Source organism: Alternaria burnsii (assembly GCF_013036055.1).
Source record: "Alternaria burnsii strain CBS107.38 chromosome Unknown 693, whole genome shotgun sequence".
Classification (NCBI taxonomy): domain Eukaryota; kingdom Fungi; phylum Ascomycota; class Dothideomycetes; order Pleosporales; family Pleosporaceae; genus Alternaria; species Alternaria burnsii.
In genome coordinates this window covers 271029-290195 of record NW_024066117.1, presented here as the reverse complement: position 1 = coordinate 290195, position 19167 = coordinate 271029, and the positions used below count along the sequence as shown (strand labels likewise).

General features: G+C 50.4%; 7 protein-coding genes across 7 annotated transcripts; 4 read left to right on the top strand and 3 right to left on the bottom strand.

The window, feature by feature from the left end:
* Positions 1-63: 63 nt before the first annotated feature.
* GT037_007736 (uncharacterized protein) lies at positions 64-1789 on the bottom strand (the record flags this gene model as incomplete). Its single annotated transcript, XM_038932783.1, has 3 exons — positions 64-1010; positions 1062-1560; positions 1610-1789. 3 exons carry the CDS (start codon positions 1787-1789, stop codon positions 64-66), a joined length of 1626 nt encoding a protein of 541 aa, XP_038784284.1.
* Positions 1790-2876: 1087 nt separating this feature from the next.
* GT037_007735 (isocitrate dehydrogenase subunit mitochondrial precursor) lies at positions 2877-4255 on the top strand (the record flags this gene model as incomplete). Its single annotated transcript, XM_038932782.1, has 5 exons — positions 2877-2909; positions 2980-3037; positions 3092-3166; positions 3218-4121; positions 4171-4255. The coding sequence occupies 5 exons, from the start codon at positions 2877-2879 to the stop codon at positions 4253-4255; spliced, it is 1155 nt and encodes a 384-aa protein (XP_038784283.1).
* Positions 4256-4552: 297 nt separating this feature from the next.
* On the bottom strand, positions 4553-5461 carry GT037_007734 (s-adenosyl-l-methionine-dependent methyltransferase; the record flags this gene model as incomplete). Its single annotated transcript, XM_038932781.1, has 2 exons — positions 4553-5372; positions 5439-5461. 2 exons carry the CDS (start codon positions 5459-5461, stop codon positions 4553-4555), a joined length of 843 nt encoding a protein of 280 aa, XP_038784282.1.
* Positions 5462-5759: 298 nt separating this feature from the next.
* On the top strand, positions 5760-8287 carry GT037_007733 (duf-domain-containing protein; the record flags this gene model as incomplete). The annotated part of the gene is made up of 7 exons (XM_038932780.1): positions 5760-5829; positions 5883-6116; positions 6172-6597; positions 6681-7098; positions 7154-7292; positions 7404-7485; positions 7539-8287. The coding sequence occupies 7 exons, from the start codon at positions 5760-5762 to the stop codon at positions 8285-8287; spliced, it is 2118 nt and encodes a 705-aa protein (XP_038784281.1).
* Positions 8288-9209: 922 nt separating this feature from the next.
* On the top strand, positions 9210-17059 carry GT037_007732 (uncharacterized protein; the record flags this gene model as incomplete). The annotated part of the gene is made up of 7 exons (XM_038932779.1): positions 9210-9329; positions 9380-9688; positions 9834-10282; positions 10369-11483; positions 11530-12354; positions 13557-14838; positions 16099-17059. The coding sequence occupies 7 exons, from the start codon at positions 9210-9212 to the stop codon at positions 17057-17059; spliced, it is 5061 nt and encodes a 1686-aa protein (XP_038784280.1).
* A 654-nt stretch (positions 17060-17713) lies between these two features.
* Positions 17714-18301, bottom strand: GT037_007731 (uncharacterized protein; the record flags this gene model as incomplete). Its single annotated transcript, XM_038932778.1, has 1 exon — positions 17714-18301. The coding sequence occupies one exon, from the start codon at positions 18299-18301 to the stop codon at positions 17714-17716; it is 588 nt and encodes a 195-aa protein (XP_038784279.1).
* Positions 18302-19006: 705 nt separating this feature from the next.
* GT037_007730 (uncharacterized protein) lies at positions 19007-19159 on the top strand (the record flags this gene model as incomplete). The annotated part of the gene is made up of 1 exon (XM_038932777.1): positions 19007-19159. One exon carries the CDS (start codon positions 19007-19009, stop codon positions 19157-19159), a length of 153 nt encoding a protein of 50 aa, XP_038784278.1.
* Positions 19160-19167: the final 8 nt, after the last annotated feature.

The window sequence follows — 19167 nt, the reverse complement described above, 5'->3', positions numbered from 1 at the left end:
TTTTTACCTCAACGCCATACTCCTTCCGACGCACTTTTGTCGAACTTGCACTCAACCAGCAACCTAGTTGCTACCTTCTGTCTTCTTGAACGCTTGCAGAATCCCTATACTAGCACTGTAGTGTTCAGTCTCCTCAGCATAAGCTTTCTCCTCTTCTGTCATCATTTGATGGAGACGATCCAGCTCCTCGACCATACGCTGCTTGTAGGGAATCATCTCTTTGTCGATCACAGCTTGTTTGTGAGCGGTATCGCTACGCTTCTTGCGCAGTTCTTCGAGCTTCTTGCGCTGATCCGCAAGCTGTCGCTCGATTGATATGGGCTTTGGGGTAGGTGAGCGCCGAGGGGTACTTGGAACTATAGGCTCGATGAAGGGTGCAGGAGGCGTCAGGACGGCCTTGGTGCGCTTTGGCTCGGACGTCGCGCTATTTGTGGTGGATATCTGACGCTTGGTCGGTATAGCTGCGACGAGCGGGGTATCTGGCTTCTTTCGCATACTCGTGATACCACAGATTGGCCCTGGTCTCTCAACCGGCTTCTTTCCTTGCGTGATGGGCGACGGTGGAGACTTCCCAAGTGTTTCTTCCGCTGCGACCGCGGGTATTTCTGGATGTAAAAGTGCGGGGCTGGTCTCGAGACCTGGAAGATTGGACAGCTTCGCGATACAGTTGGTTATCAGCTCAGCAGGCGTAACAGCAACCTTGTCAACAAGCTTATCATCACCACTGCCAGCAGAGATATTAGGGGTGTCCCTATCAATCTCGAGACTGTCGAGCGCCTTCTTGACTGTTACTTTGAGGCCCGGCTTTGCGCTTCTTGCTGGAGTAGAAGGTTTGCTAGGAGGCATTGGAGATAGTGATGATGATCGGGACGAGGCATCCCCGTCGTTCTTACATGACTTTTCGCCCAATAGCAGAGGGGGTACGGGATTTAGGAATAGAGTATGCGGTTTGGGCTTCTCTTTGCTGTTCGGGTCATGAGTCATCTTCATTTCTCGCTTTAAAATGTCTTCTGAACAACCGTGTAAGCACAATATTCGAGAAAGATGCCTGAAAAACTCACCTTGACTTCGATAATGGAAACGAAATATGGCCCAGGGCTCTGTGCCTGGACGTTTCGCGTCCACCTTGCGCTGTTGAAGACTTGGCTGCCTATCCTCTAGAAGAGCAGCGTTTGTCTCGAACGACATCCCGAAAGTCGGAGGGATGTCCTTGTAACTCGCCTTCTGTTCCATACTACCTGTTTGCTTATCTCCGATGCTACCTCCGACTGTGAAGTACTTTTTAACTTCACCTATATCGTGCCAAGTTCCTAGCTGTCGGGTGATGTATACACGCAGTTCCAAAGTTCCGATGGTCTCGGGGTCATTGTTTTGTGTCGTAGCGAAACCTGGAAGTGGTACCACGGTGATGTCGGTATCGATGATCCCTTTCGTAGTCTTGTAGAGAAACTTTACTGTGTCCATCTTCCTCTTATTCTGAAAGCTCACAGCTCTGGCTGCGTACGAGTTTGCCTTACGAAGTACTCCGTCCACGATAGTATCCCAGGCCACGGCCAGAGTCTGAGAATTGATCAGAGAAGCCTGTTGAGCCTATAAGAGTACGACTTACCGTGCCAGAGAATTGGCCTCTGATGCGAGGCTTATCGCCCTCATACAGAGCCACGTAGCAACATATCGCTTTGTCCCTTGAATCGATATACTCACCGTACTCTTTCAATGCCGGAACTTGCCCTTCGACGAAGACGTTGACCTCAGCTGTTCTGTCGGTATTTTTCTCAACGACTTTCATTATCAGAGCTTTACTGCGGGGTGTGAACTCGAGATGATCGATATGTTTTTGATTACAGCTGGATGACAATGGTAAGCGATGATGAAATGATGAATTTAGTAGGATTACCCGATGGCTAGACGGAACTATACAAGCTAGCAAGTAGGTTGTTGAGGGCTGATAGGGCTTCTGAAGCACAGTGCTTGTGGCGCTGGAAGCAAGGGAACCTTGGTAGCTAGAACGCTTTGTCTCTGGCTGGCGAGCTACAAATCGCGAGTTATGTTCATGTATCGGCTGGATGGCTATTCGTAGTACGAATGCCACAAGGGAGTCCAGTGCATGGCCAAACAAAAGAGGAGTGGAAGTGGTAGCTAGGAGAAATGATTGAAGGGTTGAAAGACCATCTTATATGCTAGTGGCAAGCGAAGACAGACGAGCAGTGAGGTGAAAGTAAGGCCAGCCTCGTGCGTGACGCGTGCTGAAGGAGTGTCGCTGGCATCGCGATCACCATGTCTACCAAGGCTCAAGTGAGAGCCACCTGAGAGGTATCTGAAGCTCAGCTATACATGAAAACCGATGTATGCCGTAATCGTCCTTATATCGTGCTGGAGAATGCTCCTCGGTTGTTCGAACAAAGATGTGGCTCCGTGGAGCAGCACACATTCAATAGCTGAAGACCACGGTAGTCGCCGTCATTCCATATGATTGTCTCTTCCTGCTCTTTCGACGTCTGGCATTCTCTGTCACCTGAAACCTGGCACGGATGAAACACGCATGCACTACGCGAACCATGGTTGGTACGATCACATGCAAATGAGGCCGTGGTGGATTGCGCACAAAGGGCTGGGTAGTTGCAGGAAATCGGAGTACATGCCGACTAGGACATGAAGAAAAATAAGAAAAAGCAAGTAGCATAGAGAGTGAAAGGCACGAACAGGGCTGCGCCGGAGGCAACAGACAGAGCGAGCCGCGGCGGAAGGACGGATGCGGTCATTTGCCAAGCGCGGTTTCTTCCTTCGGTTCGGATGCATTTTCGGGGGACGGCAGCTCGAGCTGGTTTCTCTCTACCTCAAATCCCTCACCACCAGCCCAACGCCGCAACTACACCATGTTGTCGAGGACCTCTCAACGAACAGCGCAGGTACGGACATGTCGATGCGCTTGCAATTGGCGGTCATGGCGGAAATTCGAGTGCTAATGCGCCCATACAGACGCTCCTGCGGGGCGCGAAGCCTGCCGCTCGATGGGCATGCCCAATGGCTACTCGATGTACGAAGACGCCCTGAAGCATTCGGAGCAGTGCAGAGTCTAACGCGGCGACAGCAATGGCCACGGTCACCCAGGACATCTTCAAGCCCACCAAGTTCGGCGGCAAATACACTGTCACGTTGATTCCTGGTACGCGCGATAGCCGCCCATAAACCCCATCTACTTTCTGAACATGCGCAGGTGACGGTATCGGTGCTGAGGTCTCCGAGTCGGTCAAGGAGATCTTCAAGGCGGACAACGTCCCCATTGAGTGGGAGCAGGTCGACGTGTCTGGTGTCGACTCGGGCAACGTCCACTCCGAGGAGCTCCTCCGCGAGTCGATTGCTTCGCTCAAGCGCAACAAGCTCGGTCTCAAGGGTATCCTCCACACTCCCGTCGAGCGCTCCGGCCACCGTTCTTTCAACGTTGCTCTGCGTCAAGAGCTCGACATCTACGCCTCCATCGTCCTCCTCAAGAACATCCCCGGCTACGAGACGCGCCACAAGGACATCGACTTCTGCATTATCCGTGAGAACACCGAGGGTGAATACTCCGGTCTCGAGCACCAGTCGGTCAACGGCGTCGTTGAGTCGCTCAAGATCATCACCCGTGAGAAGTCGGAGCGCATCGCCAAGTTTGCCTTCGCCTTTGCGCTCGCCAACAACCGCAAGAAGGTTACCTGCATCCACAAGGCCAACATCATGAAGCTTGCCGATGGTCTGTTCCGCAACACTGTCAAGCGTGTTGGTGAGGACTACCCCACTCTTGAGACCAACGACATGATCGTCGACAACGCCTCCATGCAGTGTGTCTCGAGGCCACAGCAATTCGACGTCATGGTCATGCCCAACTTGTACGGAGGTATCCTGTCCAACATCGGTGCCGGTCTTGTCGGTGGCCCTGGTATCGTCCCCGGTTGCAACATGGGCCGCAACGTCGCCGTTTTCGAGCCTGGATGCCGTCACGTCGGTCTCGACATCAAGGGCAAGGACCAGGCCAACCCCACCGCTCTGATCCTGTCCGCTGCCATGATGCTCCGTCACATTGGTCTCGATGACCACGCCAACCGCATCTCGCAGTCCGTCTACAAGGTCATCGCTGACGGGTGAGTTTTTTGTCAAGTCAGAAAGTAATCCATGACTAACATTCTCTAGCACCGCCCGCACACGCGACATGGGAGGCAACACCACCACCCACGAGTTCACCCGCGCTGTTCTGAACCAGATGGAGAAGGCATGATTTAACCATCATGGTCTTCGTGTTTGCTAAGCTTTGATATAGCGCGATGATACCGTCAAATCTAGGCCTCGGCTCACATTGGGTTAACCTATGATAGGGAGCAATAACACATTTTCTTAACGACTGGACGCAATGGCACTTGTACAACTACCAGCTGGCATGTGAATAGAGCTGTACTTGTAGGTGGTATATAGCATGCTGCATGATTGAATTGACCATTCTTATACCCTCCTGAAAATGCCAGAACCAGAACTCCGTGCTATGCGTAACATCGTGATGATGGTGTCGTGGGTATATCTAGAATTGGATCCTCCTCTTTCTGCCAGTGTACTTGGACGACGCCTTGACAACCTTGCCTTGCCTCTCCATCTGCTCCTTCTTCTTCATGATGTATGCTTTGCTGCCCTTTCGTTCTTCACCTCTCTTCATGCCCTTTGCCTTTCTTCGTGCATCCTCAACGTCAACGCCTTCCATGCCCCTCACAACACCTGTGATGTCGCCATCGAGCGCTCCTCCGCCCACAGTTAGGACAAGATATGTCTTTGCACTCTTGGTTCCCATGTCATCCTCAAGAAGACCCGCACCGAAACCGGCCTTGATAGCTGCCTGCGCCACCATCTTCTTCTGTGCATCGTTCTTTGGGTAGAACTGACAGACAGCCCTCCCTCCTCTCTTCAGACTCGCATAGAGCTGGTTGAAGAACCTCGATAATCTGCCCGCAGGACTCTCCTCGCTACTTTCAGCGTTACACAGCCATTGGACTGCACTGATACTGATGGCAGCGTCGAAGGTTCCTGGTCTGAACGGTACACCTTGGCCTGCGTCGGCTAGCAGCAAATCTCCTTCTACCTCTTTCTCCAACGCAACGCCCAGCATGGATGCGCTAATGTCAAAGCCAATCCATACGTGTGGGCCGCCGGGTGTGCCTTGTTCTGCGGTTTGTGACAGGATCTCGCCACTAAGACCGGAGCCGCAGCCAATGTCGAGAATCATGGAGGGCGAGGAAAGTGCGAGGAGGGAGAGGGCGCGATGGGTCATTGTGGATTGAATCTTCTGGATACGCGAAGAGGTTGTGTATTTTCGCGATTCCGAGTCATTGTAGAAGAGATCGGGGGGTCTGCAGAAACGTAAGCGCTGAATTCCTCGCTATGCGACTTGCGATATTGCGAAGAGGCGTGCGTACAGGATGTCTTCGGGGCGCGACATGGTTGCGGTTGTGGGCTGTGACTCTCTCTGAAACAAGCGCAGTACTCTTTGGTTCGCTTTGACTTTGTGCGACTGGGGGCTGCAAGGGAACAGCGGGAAGCGAGCGTGATGTGTCGGTTGGTCGATTCACTCTGGCCAAGAGTTCGACGACTTTTTGGTGTTACACCCCACACTTTGCGGCGGGTCCACGGGTTTCTCCGCTAGCCTTGATGCCACCTTTGGACTGACCTCATCGTGCGCCCGCCAAACTTCCAGACTCCATCCTTCTTCACATTTCCCTGAAGTGTCACGAGTCAACATGTGGATACTGCCGTTGCTTGGATATGTGGGTGTCATTTTGGGCTTCGCCTTCTTGACGCTTGCCATAGGTACTTTGCAGCCATGCACATCGTCTTTGGTTCACGGAGCTGACGCAACGTAGCTTCCGGCCTGTACTACCTCTCTGAGCTTGTGGAAGAGCATACCGTATTCGCAAAGAAGCTACTATACCGACTCATCTATGGCGTGGTCGGCATCCAAATCTTGCTTCTAGTCGTCGATCGGTTTCCAGTCGGACTCAGCGCGTTGAGCGTTGTGTCGCATGTCATTTATGCGCAGAACCTCAGGCGATTCCCCATTGTCAAGCTCACGGACCCACTGTTCTTGGTCTCTTGCGGTATGTTGTACCTCATTCTGAGTCCATTCCATGTCTGTACTAAGCATCTTTCTAGCCCTCGTCATCGCAAACCACTATCTTTGGTTTCGTCACTTCAGCGCTCCGCCAGCAAACACATACTCTTCGTACTCATACTCCCGCGACGTCAACATTCCCACCTTCACCGAGATCGCATCTTACTTTGGCCTATGCGTCTGGCTAGTTCCATTTGCCTTGTTCGTCTCCTTGTCCGCTGGCGAGAACGTTCTTCCCTCAATGGGCTCCGAGTACGCGACTGGAGACGGTAGCAGCTACATCATGCCAGGAAAAGCACCAGAGTCGTTTGGCAGCGGGACGGGTATCGGAGTTGGCGGAGTGAGCAGTGGGATGGAGGGCAAGAGGAGGGCAAGAAGTGGAACAAATGCGGGCATGGCGAAGGCTGTTGTCACTGGCGTCAGGGAGTGGGTCGGAGAGACAGGAGAGGTCATGGGATTGTGGAAGGGTGAGAGGACGAGGCCAACATTCTAAGAGCTGGGTCTCTAGGGAATACGATTGTACGAGTAACACGGGTTTATAATACAACAGCTCTCTGCGGATCGGTCGAGTTCCTACATGCGTTTGCATTTGCCTCCCTGAAATCCCCACAATTCGCGTCCTACTCTGAAAAAGAGAAAGACGATATCGCACACGAGACCTGCAAACAAACGAGCAGGTCACAAGTTTCTCCACCCCGTTTCCTGCCTCTGTTGCCTTTCGCACCATGTCAAAGTTTTGGTTTGTTTGAAGCGATCGTTCCTCAGTCAGCATTCCTAATGGATAGCCTACTATCTTTACCCACACCCATGGCCACTCCGACGTCCCAGGTCAAGCCGCCACAGCTGCAGCGCGATACTGCCTCTCTCCGACAGCCACCGGTTGATCCGCGTAATGCTTCCAATCTTTTGCGTAAGGTTTTCAAGAAGGGCTGGGATCCTCTACCCACAGCGCAAAACTTACATACCGAGTAAACAACACCTCACTCCAGGAAGGTGCTTGCAGTAACTAACGATAATATTCAGGCACGCTGAGTTGTTGCTTGATACGCCAATTGGTCGCGACTTTACTCTGATCACTGTTGCTGGTGTGGAGTTTCAGGTACATTCCATCATGTTGATTGGCGGCTCGAAGGCGTTGCAGGAGGGGCTATTTCCAGGTGGTGTAAGATTACCTTCTTTTTGTTCGCCTCCAACCTAGTTAGGATCATATCCTTGGGTTGATGAGCTGCTACTGGGACCTCAGGCGTCGTAAATTGAAGGCTGACATGACCAGGCGATGAGCCCTAACCGACCAAGTTGTGTGCATTTGCCGGCTCACTTTCATCCTATCCTTGTAGACCGCATTGTCAACTTCAGTAAGTGTCGCGTACGTTGGTGAATCTGAAAAACATACTGATCCATAGCATAGTCTACACATCAGACTATAGGTTCATTCCAGGCTCAGAAGGCGGCCAACTCAAGCAGACCACCTTCAAATTCTATCATGCAACTCTCATCCCGAACGAGATTCCGCCCTCACCTGCCACAGTTGCCCTCGTTGGTATTGCCGAATATGCATACCATCTCCACATCTACGCCCTGGCAGAAGAATTGGACTACAATACTCTGAGATCAGCTGCGCACGCGAAGCTCGTCGAACTATTGGTCTTCCGTTCTTCCAATCCCGAAGTTCTCAAGGAGGCCATCAAGGCTATCTTCGCCCCGACCGGGAGCGCGGAGCGCATCTGCGAAGACGAGGATGGTGCGTTGCGGCAAGTTGTCGTCGCGGCTGTCCTTGCACAAGAGGCTAAGCATTGGACGGAAGTACAGCTTACAGGTTTTCTCGACAGTATCCAAGATCCAGCATATGAGGATTTCCGTAAGACCTATACTACCGTCAAGGAAGACACTGGGGACCTCATCAAGCAGGCTGCTATCGCGAAGCATTTGGCGGCAGAGCGCAAGAAGGGTCGGGAACGTAGGAAGGCGGCTAACTCTAAGCGTGGCGACGACGGTAGGAACAGGATCTTTGGGAGCGATGGCTCGCCCATGGGCGCCTTAGGTGCACGTCCCATACCATCGAAAGCTAAATTCAAACAAAGGTATGAAGCGAAGCGTGGTGTTGCTAGGTCTGCAAAGGCGGATAAAGACGGAGACATGGATATGGAGGTTGACTAGGCTGTCTTAATTTCGAGGCAGCATGTATTTGTGCATATCACTGTCGCATACCGTTCTTAGTCTGGTCATCTCGCGACTGAACTTCCGAGATGATATTGCAGCGGGCTTAGTACTTTCATAGGGTCAGATGCTTTAGCCATAAATGCTGCGTTTGGTCTTCTCGATATGATCGAACTTGGAAGCATTCTTTCGCGATCAAGTATCTAGTATAGTAATCCATCGATGAGGTGTATGTTATACCTGAATTTGAAAGTCCCCAACTGTGCATAACCAGATTTCACAGTCGAATTACGCCAATCTGAGCTGTTATGTTCGTATGCTATTTTATCGTCATGATGTTGCAGCTCGTGGTGTCTGAGTTGTATCCTGGAAGTTATCTAGGTAAAAGCTAAGGCTAGAGGCATACGTAGTATGATACGTCTAAAACATATTTAAATGGTAGCAGAGTTTGTCTTGAGGATGCAACTTAAAAACAACGAGCTTCTCTATCGCAGACATGTCCAAGGTTCCGCCACTTTGAATGAACTTTGACATCATCCGTACGTGCTCAATGAGGAGCATATATTTCGTAAGTTGCAGTACGCAGAAACTACTCAGAGAGTATTCGCTATAATTCACATCACTGTGGTGGCGGAGGATGGTTCCATAAACACAGTCAGGATATGAAGAAGTATCAATTGTTCAGGCAACTGGCAAGTGAGAGGCTGCCTCATTTGCTGCGTGTAGTGAATTTGCAGTCGGGGCTTTCCTCCGACTTCCGCCCGAACGCCCCCAACATCATTTTCAGTCTCTACACGTCCCCGCCAGCGACATATAATTCCCCAGCCAATCACCACATATTTGCCATTGTTCGAGCATCGCTAGTGTCTGGTTTATCTCCCTTGTTTCTGCGATACCTAATCGCGCTCAAGTACCTGTTCTCATGGCGTGCAACAGCTGGGAGAAATTGTGCAAGGCTCAGCGCGATTACCCCAAACCGAAGTTCGCAGATTCCTTCGTGCAAAAGTCGCTCAAGAAGACACCCAAAAACCCATTTCTCCTGGTAAGCTATTCTGAGCTTGATATTACGTTGCCACGCTAAATTCTGAGCAGGCATGGAAAGCTCGTCTAGGTCTCACACTCAACCATGGACACAACGATGTTGTAAATCTAGTCCAACAGGCCTGGGAACAGCCAGGAGTAGATGATGTTCGACTGCTTTCCTACCTATACCAAATCCTAGCGGAGGTAACGCGGAGAGACCAGGGTAACAACCTTAACATCAGCGGAGTGGGCGACGGCAACCTCAAAGTTTGGCAACGTGCTGCGAAATCGTTGGGCCGTAAAGAAGATCGTCAAGAACTCTGGTCTGCCTTGGGCAAAGTATCATTGGCTGAGGAATGCTGGGAAGACTTCCGCCTGGTATGTAAGAAGTCGAAACTGGCCCCTCATACGAGTGACTCGGGGCCATCAGGAGACATACTTCTCCTAGTGCCTTCTTCTTACAGCGGAGAATTACATGATACTATTGGACTTATCTTTGATGCCACCTGCTAACACACGACAGGCTGTCTTTCACTACAGCAAGGAGACTAAGGATAGCACTGGATCAGTGTCAGCGAAGAAGCATGCTCATTTCACGCAAATACTTGCTATTCAACTCGCTGCCGAACAGCAGCGCGGACTTCCATCAGGCGAGGTGAAAAGTAAGCTACAATCTGACCTGGCTCGTAGACTCATGAAGCAAGCATACGAGGCGGCTCCTGATGACCCGATCGCATTCAAAGATATACGCGATCTACGCTTCATGGGTGAGATTTTCGCGCGGCAAGGCAAATGCAATGAGCTGTTGGAGTACTGGGATCAGCCGCCTGCAGCCCTCCAGGACCTGATGACCAGGCACCAGGGTGATTTGTGGGATATGAGAATCAGGCTTCCAAAAAACAGTGGAGAGTGGTCTCTGCTTGAAAGTCAGTGTCTTGCGTATATTGAGCGTGTGATATCGCACCAAGAAAGGTAAGTTAGTGTAGAGGAGATGTTACAGTTCACAACGGCAGCTACGGATCTCTGGCATTCCTCAAGACAGCCGCTAACATGACTAGCCTTCGAGAAACTTGCGCCTGGAGGCAAGATGTTTGGACAAGTTTGCTACAAGCCGCGCGAGCAACACGTGTCAAGGACGATAGCATTCGCCTTATCTCCGATGTCATACGCCGCACTTTCAAGCCGGATGAATTCCAACCCCAGGACCGTAGCCTAAGATTGGCGTACATGAAACTTCGTCAGACTGTCGTCCCAGGGACTATGATGTTAGCCGACTGTGAGGCTTACTGGAAAGCCCATGCGAATCTCATCACATGTTATGCGGACATCCGTCCGTTTGTGGAAGCATTGAGTAGAGAAGACCGTCACGCGTTTTCAAATTTTGTGGACGCGGAATGGAAGGAAATATTCAGGTTGTCGGAGGAAAAGAAGTATCCGTACCAAGACGCGGTTACCTATCACGGAAACCGCCTGAAGCTATCCTATCTCCTGTGGATATCACTGACGACAAAGCCGAGTTTGAAATGGCAGGATTATATGGAAGTGCCTTTGTCTATCGCATTGACAGCCCCCTGGTTACGCTCTCCCAAGTCTTCAGAAGGTATCGTCGGAATCTACATCCTCCTCCAGATGCATCGTAACGCTATGCATAACAAAGAAGATGCTCATCCTTTCGGAACAACGCCAAATTCGCGACTCCTCCTTCAAGCTACGATGCTCGCACGTCATCTGGTGGCTTGCGATAAAGAGAAGCAGGACAGGCCACTAGCACTACTTGCTGCACGAATGCACCTGAACCTCGGCCTCGGGAAATGTGCCTTCCAATTGTACAGCCATACCAAGTGCAAGGAAATGCTGGTGCATACATTGTCGCCCTATGTTCTGTCCCGGATCTCACTGACACATCCATTTGGTGCTAAAGGTTATCAAGGATTCTCGGCGGAAGAAGAACTTGACAAAGCTGTTGGCACTATGGAGAGAATGGAACGTAAGATTGATGATACTTTATATGCTGATTTGCAATCGCTTCCTTGGGACCAAGCTATGGAACTTCTGGGTATGAAGCGGAAATTCAAATCGAGCTTGACAAAGCACATATGCAACGTCGAGCGCCGCCGCATATCACGATTAAAGGGCGAGCCAATTGATAATTTGCCGGTTGTTGACCCGGGTAGTAAGTGCCTTTCAAGTTGTACTTGATCGCCGGCTAATCCACGTAGGCTATCGACACATATCCGACAACGTGGATAGGTCAGTATTCCCTAACTACGAGCACTCTTGTTCTCCTGGCCCACTTCCATACATCATGCCCAATACGATCCCTAATATCAACTGGCTATGTGAAAGCCTTGATACCTGGGATGCGAGCAGTAGACTCCTCTATAGAGAGACACAAACGCGGGAACTTCAGGGTGCATGGATACGCTCGGCTGCCACACCTCAGAGTCATATCAAAGAAACTAAACACAACATGACACCTGCGGAATCTACAGCTCACGGAATCTGGGACTATATCAACTCTATCGTTGAGATGATGCTGTTGGAAGATTCCCCCCGACTTGCGTCCCCAGAGCCGCTCTCTTCCATAATAAAAGTACTACCGGAAGAAATACATGCGATGCGAATCGCAATGGAAAAACTATGTATGCCCGGCGCTACCAACTTGAAACTCGAAGACGAGCCTACTATGTTCCACGAGAACATGCTCATCTCTTGCTACACCAAGTTCGAAGTCCTTCGTGCGCTCATCAAGCTGGTCGAGCACATACGCGAGAAAGTCGTCAACTCAAAGACTCATAACATGAAGGCCAAGTTGACGAAAGACTGGGTCAATGACATAGAGAGCAAGACAAAGATCTGCTTCGAGGCGATACGCGATGTCGCGCAGAGCTATATCAAGCTTATCGAGACGAAAGGCCAAGCTGCAATCAAGGCGCAGATACGGTGGGGCAAGACGGGCGGGATTTTGAAAGAAGTGTTAAGTGACGACGATGTCGACTTCTACGCCGCCGAGTACGTTGACAGTGCTCTGCAAGCTTGGAAAGGTGTGCTGCAAGTTAAGCTTAAGTAGACAGACAGACTGCGGATGCAACAACACTTGTCTTCCATATGCTTCTTTCCTATGCGGCTTTCTGTAAAGAGGTTCCAACAGGACGAATATACATTGGTCAACAGCTTTTCCGTTCACGGAGGTGTTCTAGTTTTCATCGTCAGTTTAACGACAAAGCATACGAATACTCCGCCTTTAATATCAACTTGACAACCATACCACCAGTGTATATATAAGTGTCGTTATCTGATTCATCTGTAGGTATCAGCACCATTCTATACGCCTCCTCATACGCTTCAGTCGATCCAATACTAACTCTTTCTACATTTGCTCAAGAAATCATGAACAAAAAATAACCCACTCTAGCAATTTGGTCACCTTTCCACACAAGCACCGTCATGATTGCCGCGATGCCACGCTACTGGTAACTGTCATCGAGGTTACATTGAGACATTTCTGCCTTCTTCATAAGGAATACAGGCCTGTTGTCGTCTGCTGCTGCATATGCCACCATGAATCGCATGAACAGTGAATGCGAGATCCAGATGGCATCGTTGCTAAATGCTAGTGTTCATAAAGACAAGGATTGCAAATGTCGAGGAAGTGGCCTACGAATGGGACGTTGGAGAGCTACGTTGGATGACAAAATTGTTTTGATAGACAATATGGCTGGGGATGGCATCCGACAATGAGTAGAATCAAGTTGCGATGTTCTTAATTCATCCCATATCTATCGATACTGCAGCAAGTGGTTTTTGTGTCATCTAGACGTTGTTTCATCATAGTCAACGGCGACTGAATGAGGAAGTAAAGGCTGCACATCCTCGCACTTTCACGCTTATCTCTCAGCTGCAGCCATCACCTGCATCTTGGTTTCCATGTTGGACCATGTGCGCGTGTTAGCGGTGATTGTTTAGATGTCGTTCACTTTGTCGAATCTTCTGGCTCCACAGTGAAGACGCAAACGCTGTATTCCCACACGCAACCCACGTTCACCTCATTTTTAGCTCTACTGCCATTAACTTATTGTTCACTGAAACTTGCTTCAGGTCAAACTATTACTGCGAGCTTGACCTGTTGTTTCGCTCAGCTTTGCCGCAAGTCCATCTTTTGCACTGGTGAACGCTTTACTGTCAATACCGCGCAAGCCTTTCGCAGTCATCTCCGCGGGTACAATGTTTGATGGTCATCAATCAGGCGAACACTCAGAAGTCTCGCGTCCGGAGCGAGTGGACTCCCTCGCAAAATCTAAAGACCAACAGCACATGGTGATGAGCCTACCAAACATCTCAATCAGTAACCCGGATGGCGATAAGATAAGTCAGTTGGCAGAATCTGGAGAATCTGCTCAGAGAGCTCGGCATGAGGGCCTAAGGTATTCAATCGACATGACTGGAGGAAGCTATAAATATGCAGGATTAGGGCTGACGAGGAAACTCCCTGGTAGTGTCGCACGCGCACGAGCTCAAGCAGAGCGTCGACTACAAGAGAGCAAGATACAGCAGACCGATACCACTCCGCCCACAAGCTTCACACCTAAATATACCGGAGACTCACTGGCTACGATGGAGAAGACTGTCCGAGATCGCCACAATGGGCCTGCTACATCCGCGCTTAACAACCAGTCTTTCACTTCCGCCTACTCCAGTAGTGACAAAGGAACAGTCCCAAATACCATGGCTTTCTCTGACGATGAGAACGAGGTACCAAAATCCGACAGCAAGTGGCGCTGTTGCAAGTGTCACCGCGGTCACGAGATTCACAGCTTCGCTCAAGGCCAACATCCAGTCAGCGTCTTGAGCTGCGAATGCACACATCGGTCTTGTTCGAAGTGCAAGCTAGAAGGCCTGGTCAAGCAATTCGTACCGATGAGCGAGCCGGAGTTAATCCCGTTGTCCGAGGATGACAGTAAAGCTATACGGTTCGGTGTATTCTGCGAAGGCTGTGGTTTATCCTGGCGCGCAGAGAAAGCCCAGGAGAAGGTAAAAAAGACGACAGTTTACAAGTCGGCACTGCTACGTGTGGCTGCAATTCCTAGGCGACTAGCGATACGCGGTGGTGCACACCCTCTGGAGCGCCTCCGCCCTAGTCGGTCGATGAACAACCTTAACGATCATGCAGAGAGGGAGCCTTCTGATGTATCGATCGCCTCTTCCAGATCCGTCACCAGTCTCCTCAGCTTCGGATCTCTCTCTCGCGAGATGAAGAAAGAATATGGAGAGCAGGCCGAATCTGTTTCTGTCAAGTTTACCGGTATCAAGTGTACCTGCGGCATGACTACTGAAGCTTCTTCTCTCTGTTTCCAGATCGTGGACCCGCCGAAAGACTTTCGCGAGGTTCAGTGTGCAAAGCAAGTGGTTGCGCCCAATGTGGCTGGGTTTGGCAGTACACCGGAAGATAGGGCGAGAGGACATGGTACGCCGACCTTGACTTTGAAGGGAGGGCGCCACCCGAATCCCCTCAGGAGCAACCCTGTGGAGTAAGACGACATAGAATCAAGCAGTAGTAGTGTTTTGCTGTAATCCTAGGATTATGGATTCGGTCAAAGGAAGGATGGGGTTGCAAGGTAGCGTCTGGGATTCGCATGTATTGAGCCGAATTTGAGGCCGCCAAGGTCTGGGATCTCGTAAGGCCGTCCATGCTCCATCTCCGTACTTTGAGTGTTTTCTTCAGGGGTCTTGGATGAATTGCTCAGGCGCAGCAGGATTAGCACGTCCATCTCTTACTTGAAAGATTCACATAAGCGGACGTTGGTCATACGTCGTTTGGATTTGTAGGCAGATGTGACCTGACAGTTCATCGGGTTTTCTGAGCCTGTGAATCGTACTTGGTCAGATTACCATGAGAAAGGCAATGTTCAGGCCAATTCTCAGTCTTTTGATCGGTGCTGGTGTTGTGCCTGTGACAACATCGCCACGATATGTGGTCGTTCGTAACCCGAAATTCGTTGTCATAACATGGCAGATGACGGTTCTGAAGTCAAATTGACTCTTTGTAGGTGTGAGTGATGATGGTTGGTGTGACTCGTATTGTTCAGCTCCTCCGCGCTCACGTGTGCTTCAGCTCTAACCTTAGCCGCCGTAATCCATCATGATAGCTCCTTCGGACATCTCCGAGACCTCGAATATCAGTGTTGAAATCACCATATCACTTACCTCATAGAGTACCACGCGATTCTATGATCGAAACGATGACTGTGAGCGACCCAAGTACTGCCTTCGATGACAGCCTCACAGACAGCCTCGCTACAAGCGCCAGGACACAAAGGGAGCGGGAAAGGTACCAGCCACACTTCGCCTTATGTAGACCAGTCTAGTGTACCAGCAAAATCCTGAACAATAGAGTCGGTGTAGGAGTATAAGCGCGTGCGTTATGTGGAGTTTTAACTGCCGGCGAACTATCATGCGCCCTGAGGCTGTGCCTCGTGGGTCTCCGTAGCAGCCAGGCAGCCAGGCGCTTAGCATTCAAGTTGCAGGCAGCAAAGAAGTCGCAAATAAGATGCGCAAACCTAAGCGCATTGTGAAGTATTCGCCCTATCAATTCTATTACAGTTTCGACTAACAAACGCTCATCTAAGACGTTTCCCACGTTGTCTGTGTCCGTTTGCATCGTTCCACGATTGCTCAAAGACCCAAGACATAAGCAGTCAAGGGGTCCAGTTATGTCATTGGTCAAGTATGACTAGCCCCACCAAACGACCATCAAACAACCAAGGCACCCAACTGACATCTATTCGCAGCTTCCACTCTCTTCATCAGCCTTTTTCCTACACCACCCTGGCTCGAGCAGCTACTCTTCCGACAAAGTCCGAGGTTTCTATTGCTAAAGATCGACTACAGCAGCTGACCGGTCACCTCATGAGGAGCCATACAACCTGGTCTAAGATCGTCGAGAAGTTCGTAGGCAAGGACGAGAAAACCGGTAGCGAACCTACCAAGGCGAACATGCCCGAAGAAGCAACAAAGGAGCCTGCTGCTGATATGATCAAATCTCCCGGTATGACGACTATTGATAAGGTGGTTGAAGACAAAAAGAATCAACTTCCGCCTTGGCCATCACCAGTACCAACACCACACAAAGATTTTGTGCACTCTAATCCTCCGGAACCACCTGAATACCGCAAATTTACTGTGTTTACAGCTGGCAGCATAGAGATGGGTGATGCAGTCAACTGGCAACCCTTGATGGCAACCATGCTTAATCACTTGCCTATCACTGTGTGCAATCCTCGAAAAGGTTCCTGGGATCAAAGCATTAAGCAGCAAGCCAAGGACGAACTCTTCAAACAACAAGTTGTATGGGAGCTAGGTGCGCTAGAACAAGCAGATGTCATCTGTTTCTTCTTCGATACCGAGACCAAGAGCCCAGTGTCCCTGCTTGAGCTAGGTGTCTGGGCTGCGTCCGATAAGGTTGTCGTTTGCTGCGGCGATGCATACTGGAAATCAGGAAACGTCCACCTCACATGTGAGAGATACGGTGTCCCATGTGTCAAAAACTTCACAGAATTGGTACCCTTGGTTGAGGAGATGCTCAAGAAGAAGGGCATGGAGCTTGACAACAAGGGCGACTTGATCGGAGAAAACGTGCACGTACCCAAAGAAAAGCCGAAGAAGAAAACACAGCTCGAGGCAGAGAAAGCTGAGTTGCAGAAGCAAGTGGATGATCTGCTAGCTAAGCTGGCGGCACAGCCTAAGATGTGATCAAGACATCATCTTAGATGGCTGCGGTGCCCTTGGTCCTACTGGCGTTGGCGGATATCTGTGCATGTTTGATACCAAGTGGCTTGGGCGGATATGTCGATTGTTGGTCTAGTCTTTTTATAACTTTGTCTTTGCCTAATCTATGAATATTCGCCTCGATGTCCGGGGTTTCCGCACCCCTTCTAACTGCCTATTATGAAGATAAGATAAAGGATGGCCGAATTACACCGATACCCTTTTCGTTCTCCTCTTGCGCCTCATCGTTAAATTCTAAACCATGAAAACGATGTATTTGCTTCAACGATCTGACGACATCTCGAGACCTTTATTCCCATTCAGTTCCCCATTAGGTCCAGATATTGGGCGGATACGTATCACGGACTACTTGCTACGCATCTCGAAAACTTGCTCGAAAGCTCGAACAAGGAACCTTCGCAAGCTATGGAAACACCTGTCTGGGCGTGTCGAGTGACATGGCTTGTTCCAGATCCTCTTGCACCAAAGAGCAGGTAGGTGAGTGAGTGAGTAAAAGCGGAGCGATCCTACATCATATGGTTCTGCACTCTGGCCATCAGTTGATAAGCCAGGCTCAGTAAGTCTGTGTCACTGGCTGTCTTTGATGAGATGCTGCGTCCACATGTCTTCCCCCATTCCTCAACCTACCTCGACATCAAACGCAACCCTGACCCACAGACTGCATCCTGAACACCCCACAAGTACCTCTTTCTCACCCCTTGCCTCCGCATCCTCTAGCTCTTCTTCGACTATACTAAAACCCTTTTCCGCACCACACCGACAAGCTCTTGTCCATGTCGTTTGTTCCGGACTATTCGTGTCTGCAGATATATCCCCACCCTCTGGTTCCCAGACCTCAAAATCCCCAAGATCAAGCAACTCGAGCCCAAGTATGAAATCGCTTGACGGTTGTGTATTCGCGTGCGCATGTGGATCCATAGTCTTCGACGACGCGAGGCTATCCCGATGATGCAAGAACCAGTTCTCGTATTCCGTCTTCGTTGTTTCGTTTGCGAGGGTCGTGTAGGCTTCTTTCACGTCATCGACTGTGTATGCGGGCTTCGTCCTTGCCGTCGCGGATACGGCGCTCGCCTTATCTGGGTGCGCTGCTAGCAACGCGACTTTGTACGCTCGACGTAATTCCGCTGGCGATGTTTGCTGTTTCGATGAGGACCAAACTGGCGCAGGCAGTTGCAGTATGTGGTAGTAATCTTTGAAGTATGCCATGGCTTTTGTCTTTGCGCGACAGCTGTAGGTTGCTCTGATGGGATGGAGGTAGGGATTCAATTGAATAGAAACTGCTATACTGAATTATGTGCGACGCTCGCCCTTGGAGGGCTTGTTCGGATTTTTTGCCATACGCGACGCGACATTGGGGACAAAAAAGCTGGGCGGGAAGGGCTATTCGGCTCCAAATGGTGGGGCAGCGGCTGCCCATTCCACAGGGTCTGGCACATGGAAAAAGGACCGACCAAAGTCCTAAGATCGACAACATATATGCTCTTTGCAGTGAGTCAGAAGTCAACGTACGTCAAGGTTCAAGAGTCACGGCATAGGAGCGAGATATTGAAGTAGCGATTCCTTTGGCTAGCTAAGAGTGCAGTATGATGACATTAAGCCCACTGAGCCTTTCGTACTGCTCTACCGGCCATCGAAACGGATGTCCTGACTCCTAGAATCACCAAGAGGATGTCAAACATCTCTGCCGGTATAGGATCGAGGTGTTTATGTGCTGCCAAAACGAAAACATGGGGGAATTGAGGGTAGCATCCGACGTACCAAACGCAGCCGTATCTTGCCGGTAGCAGCCCGAGACTCTCACGAAGGAGAGCTCAGGAGTACTGTGGTCGTGTGGGAAACGCGACCTCAGCACACTGCGTGCTCGATGGGACAGCGCCGGCGATAGGAGAGTAAAGGGAAATACATTCAGTCATGGGGAATTCGACCGTACCGAACCGCTTGCTGCCAAAGCCAATTTTTGAAATCACACAGAACACGTACAACTCCGTAGGACACTCGCTGCCGGCCGTCTTCGCCTATTCGAGAACAGATGACGATGGCTTAGGATACACAAGGTCGAGATAGAGAGAGTG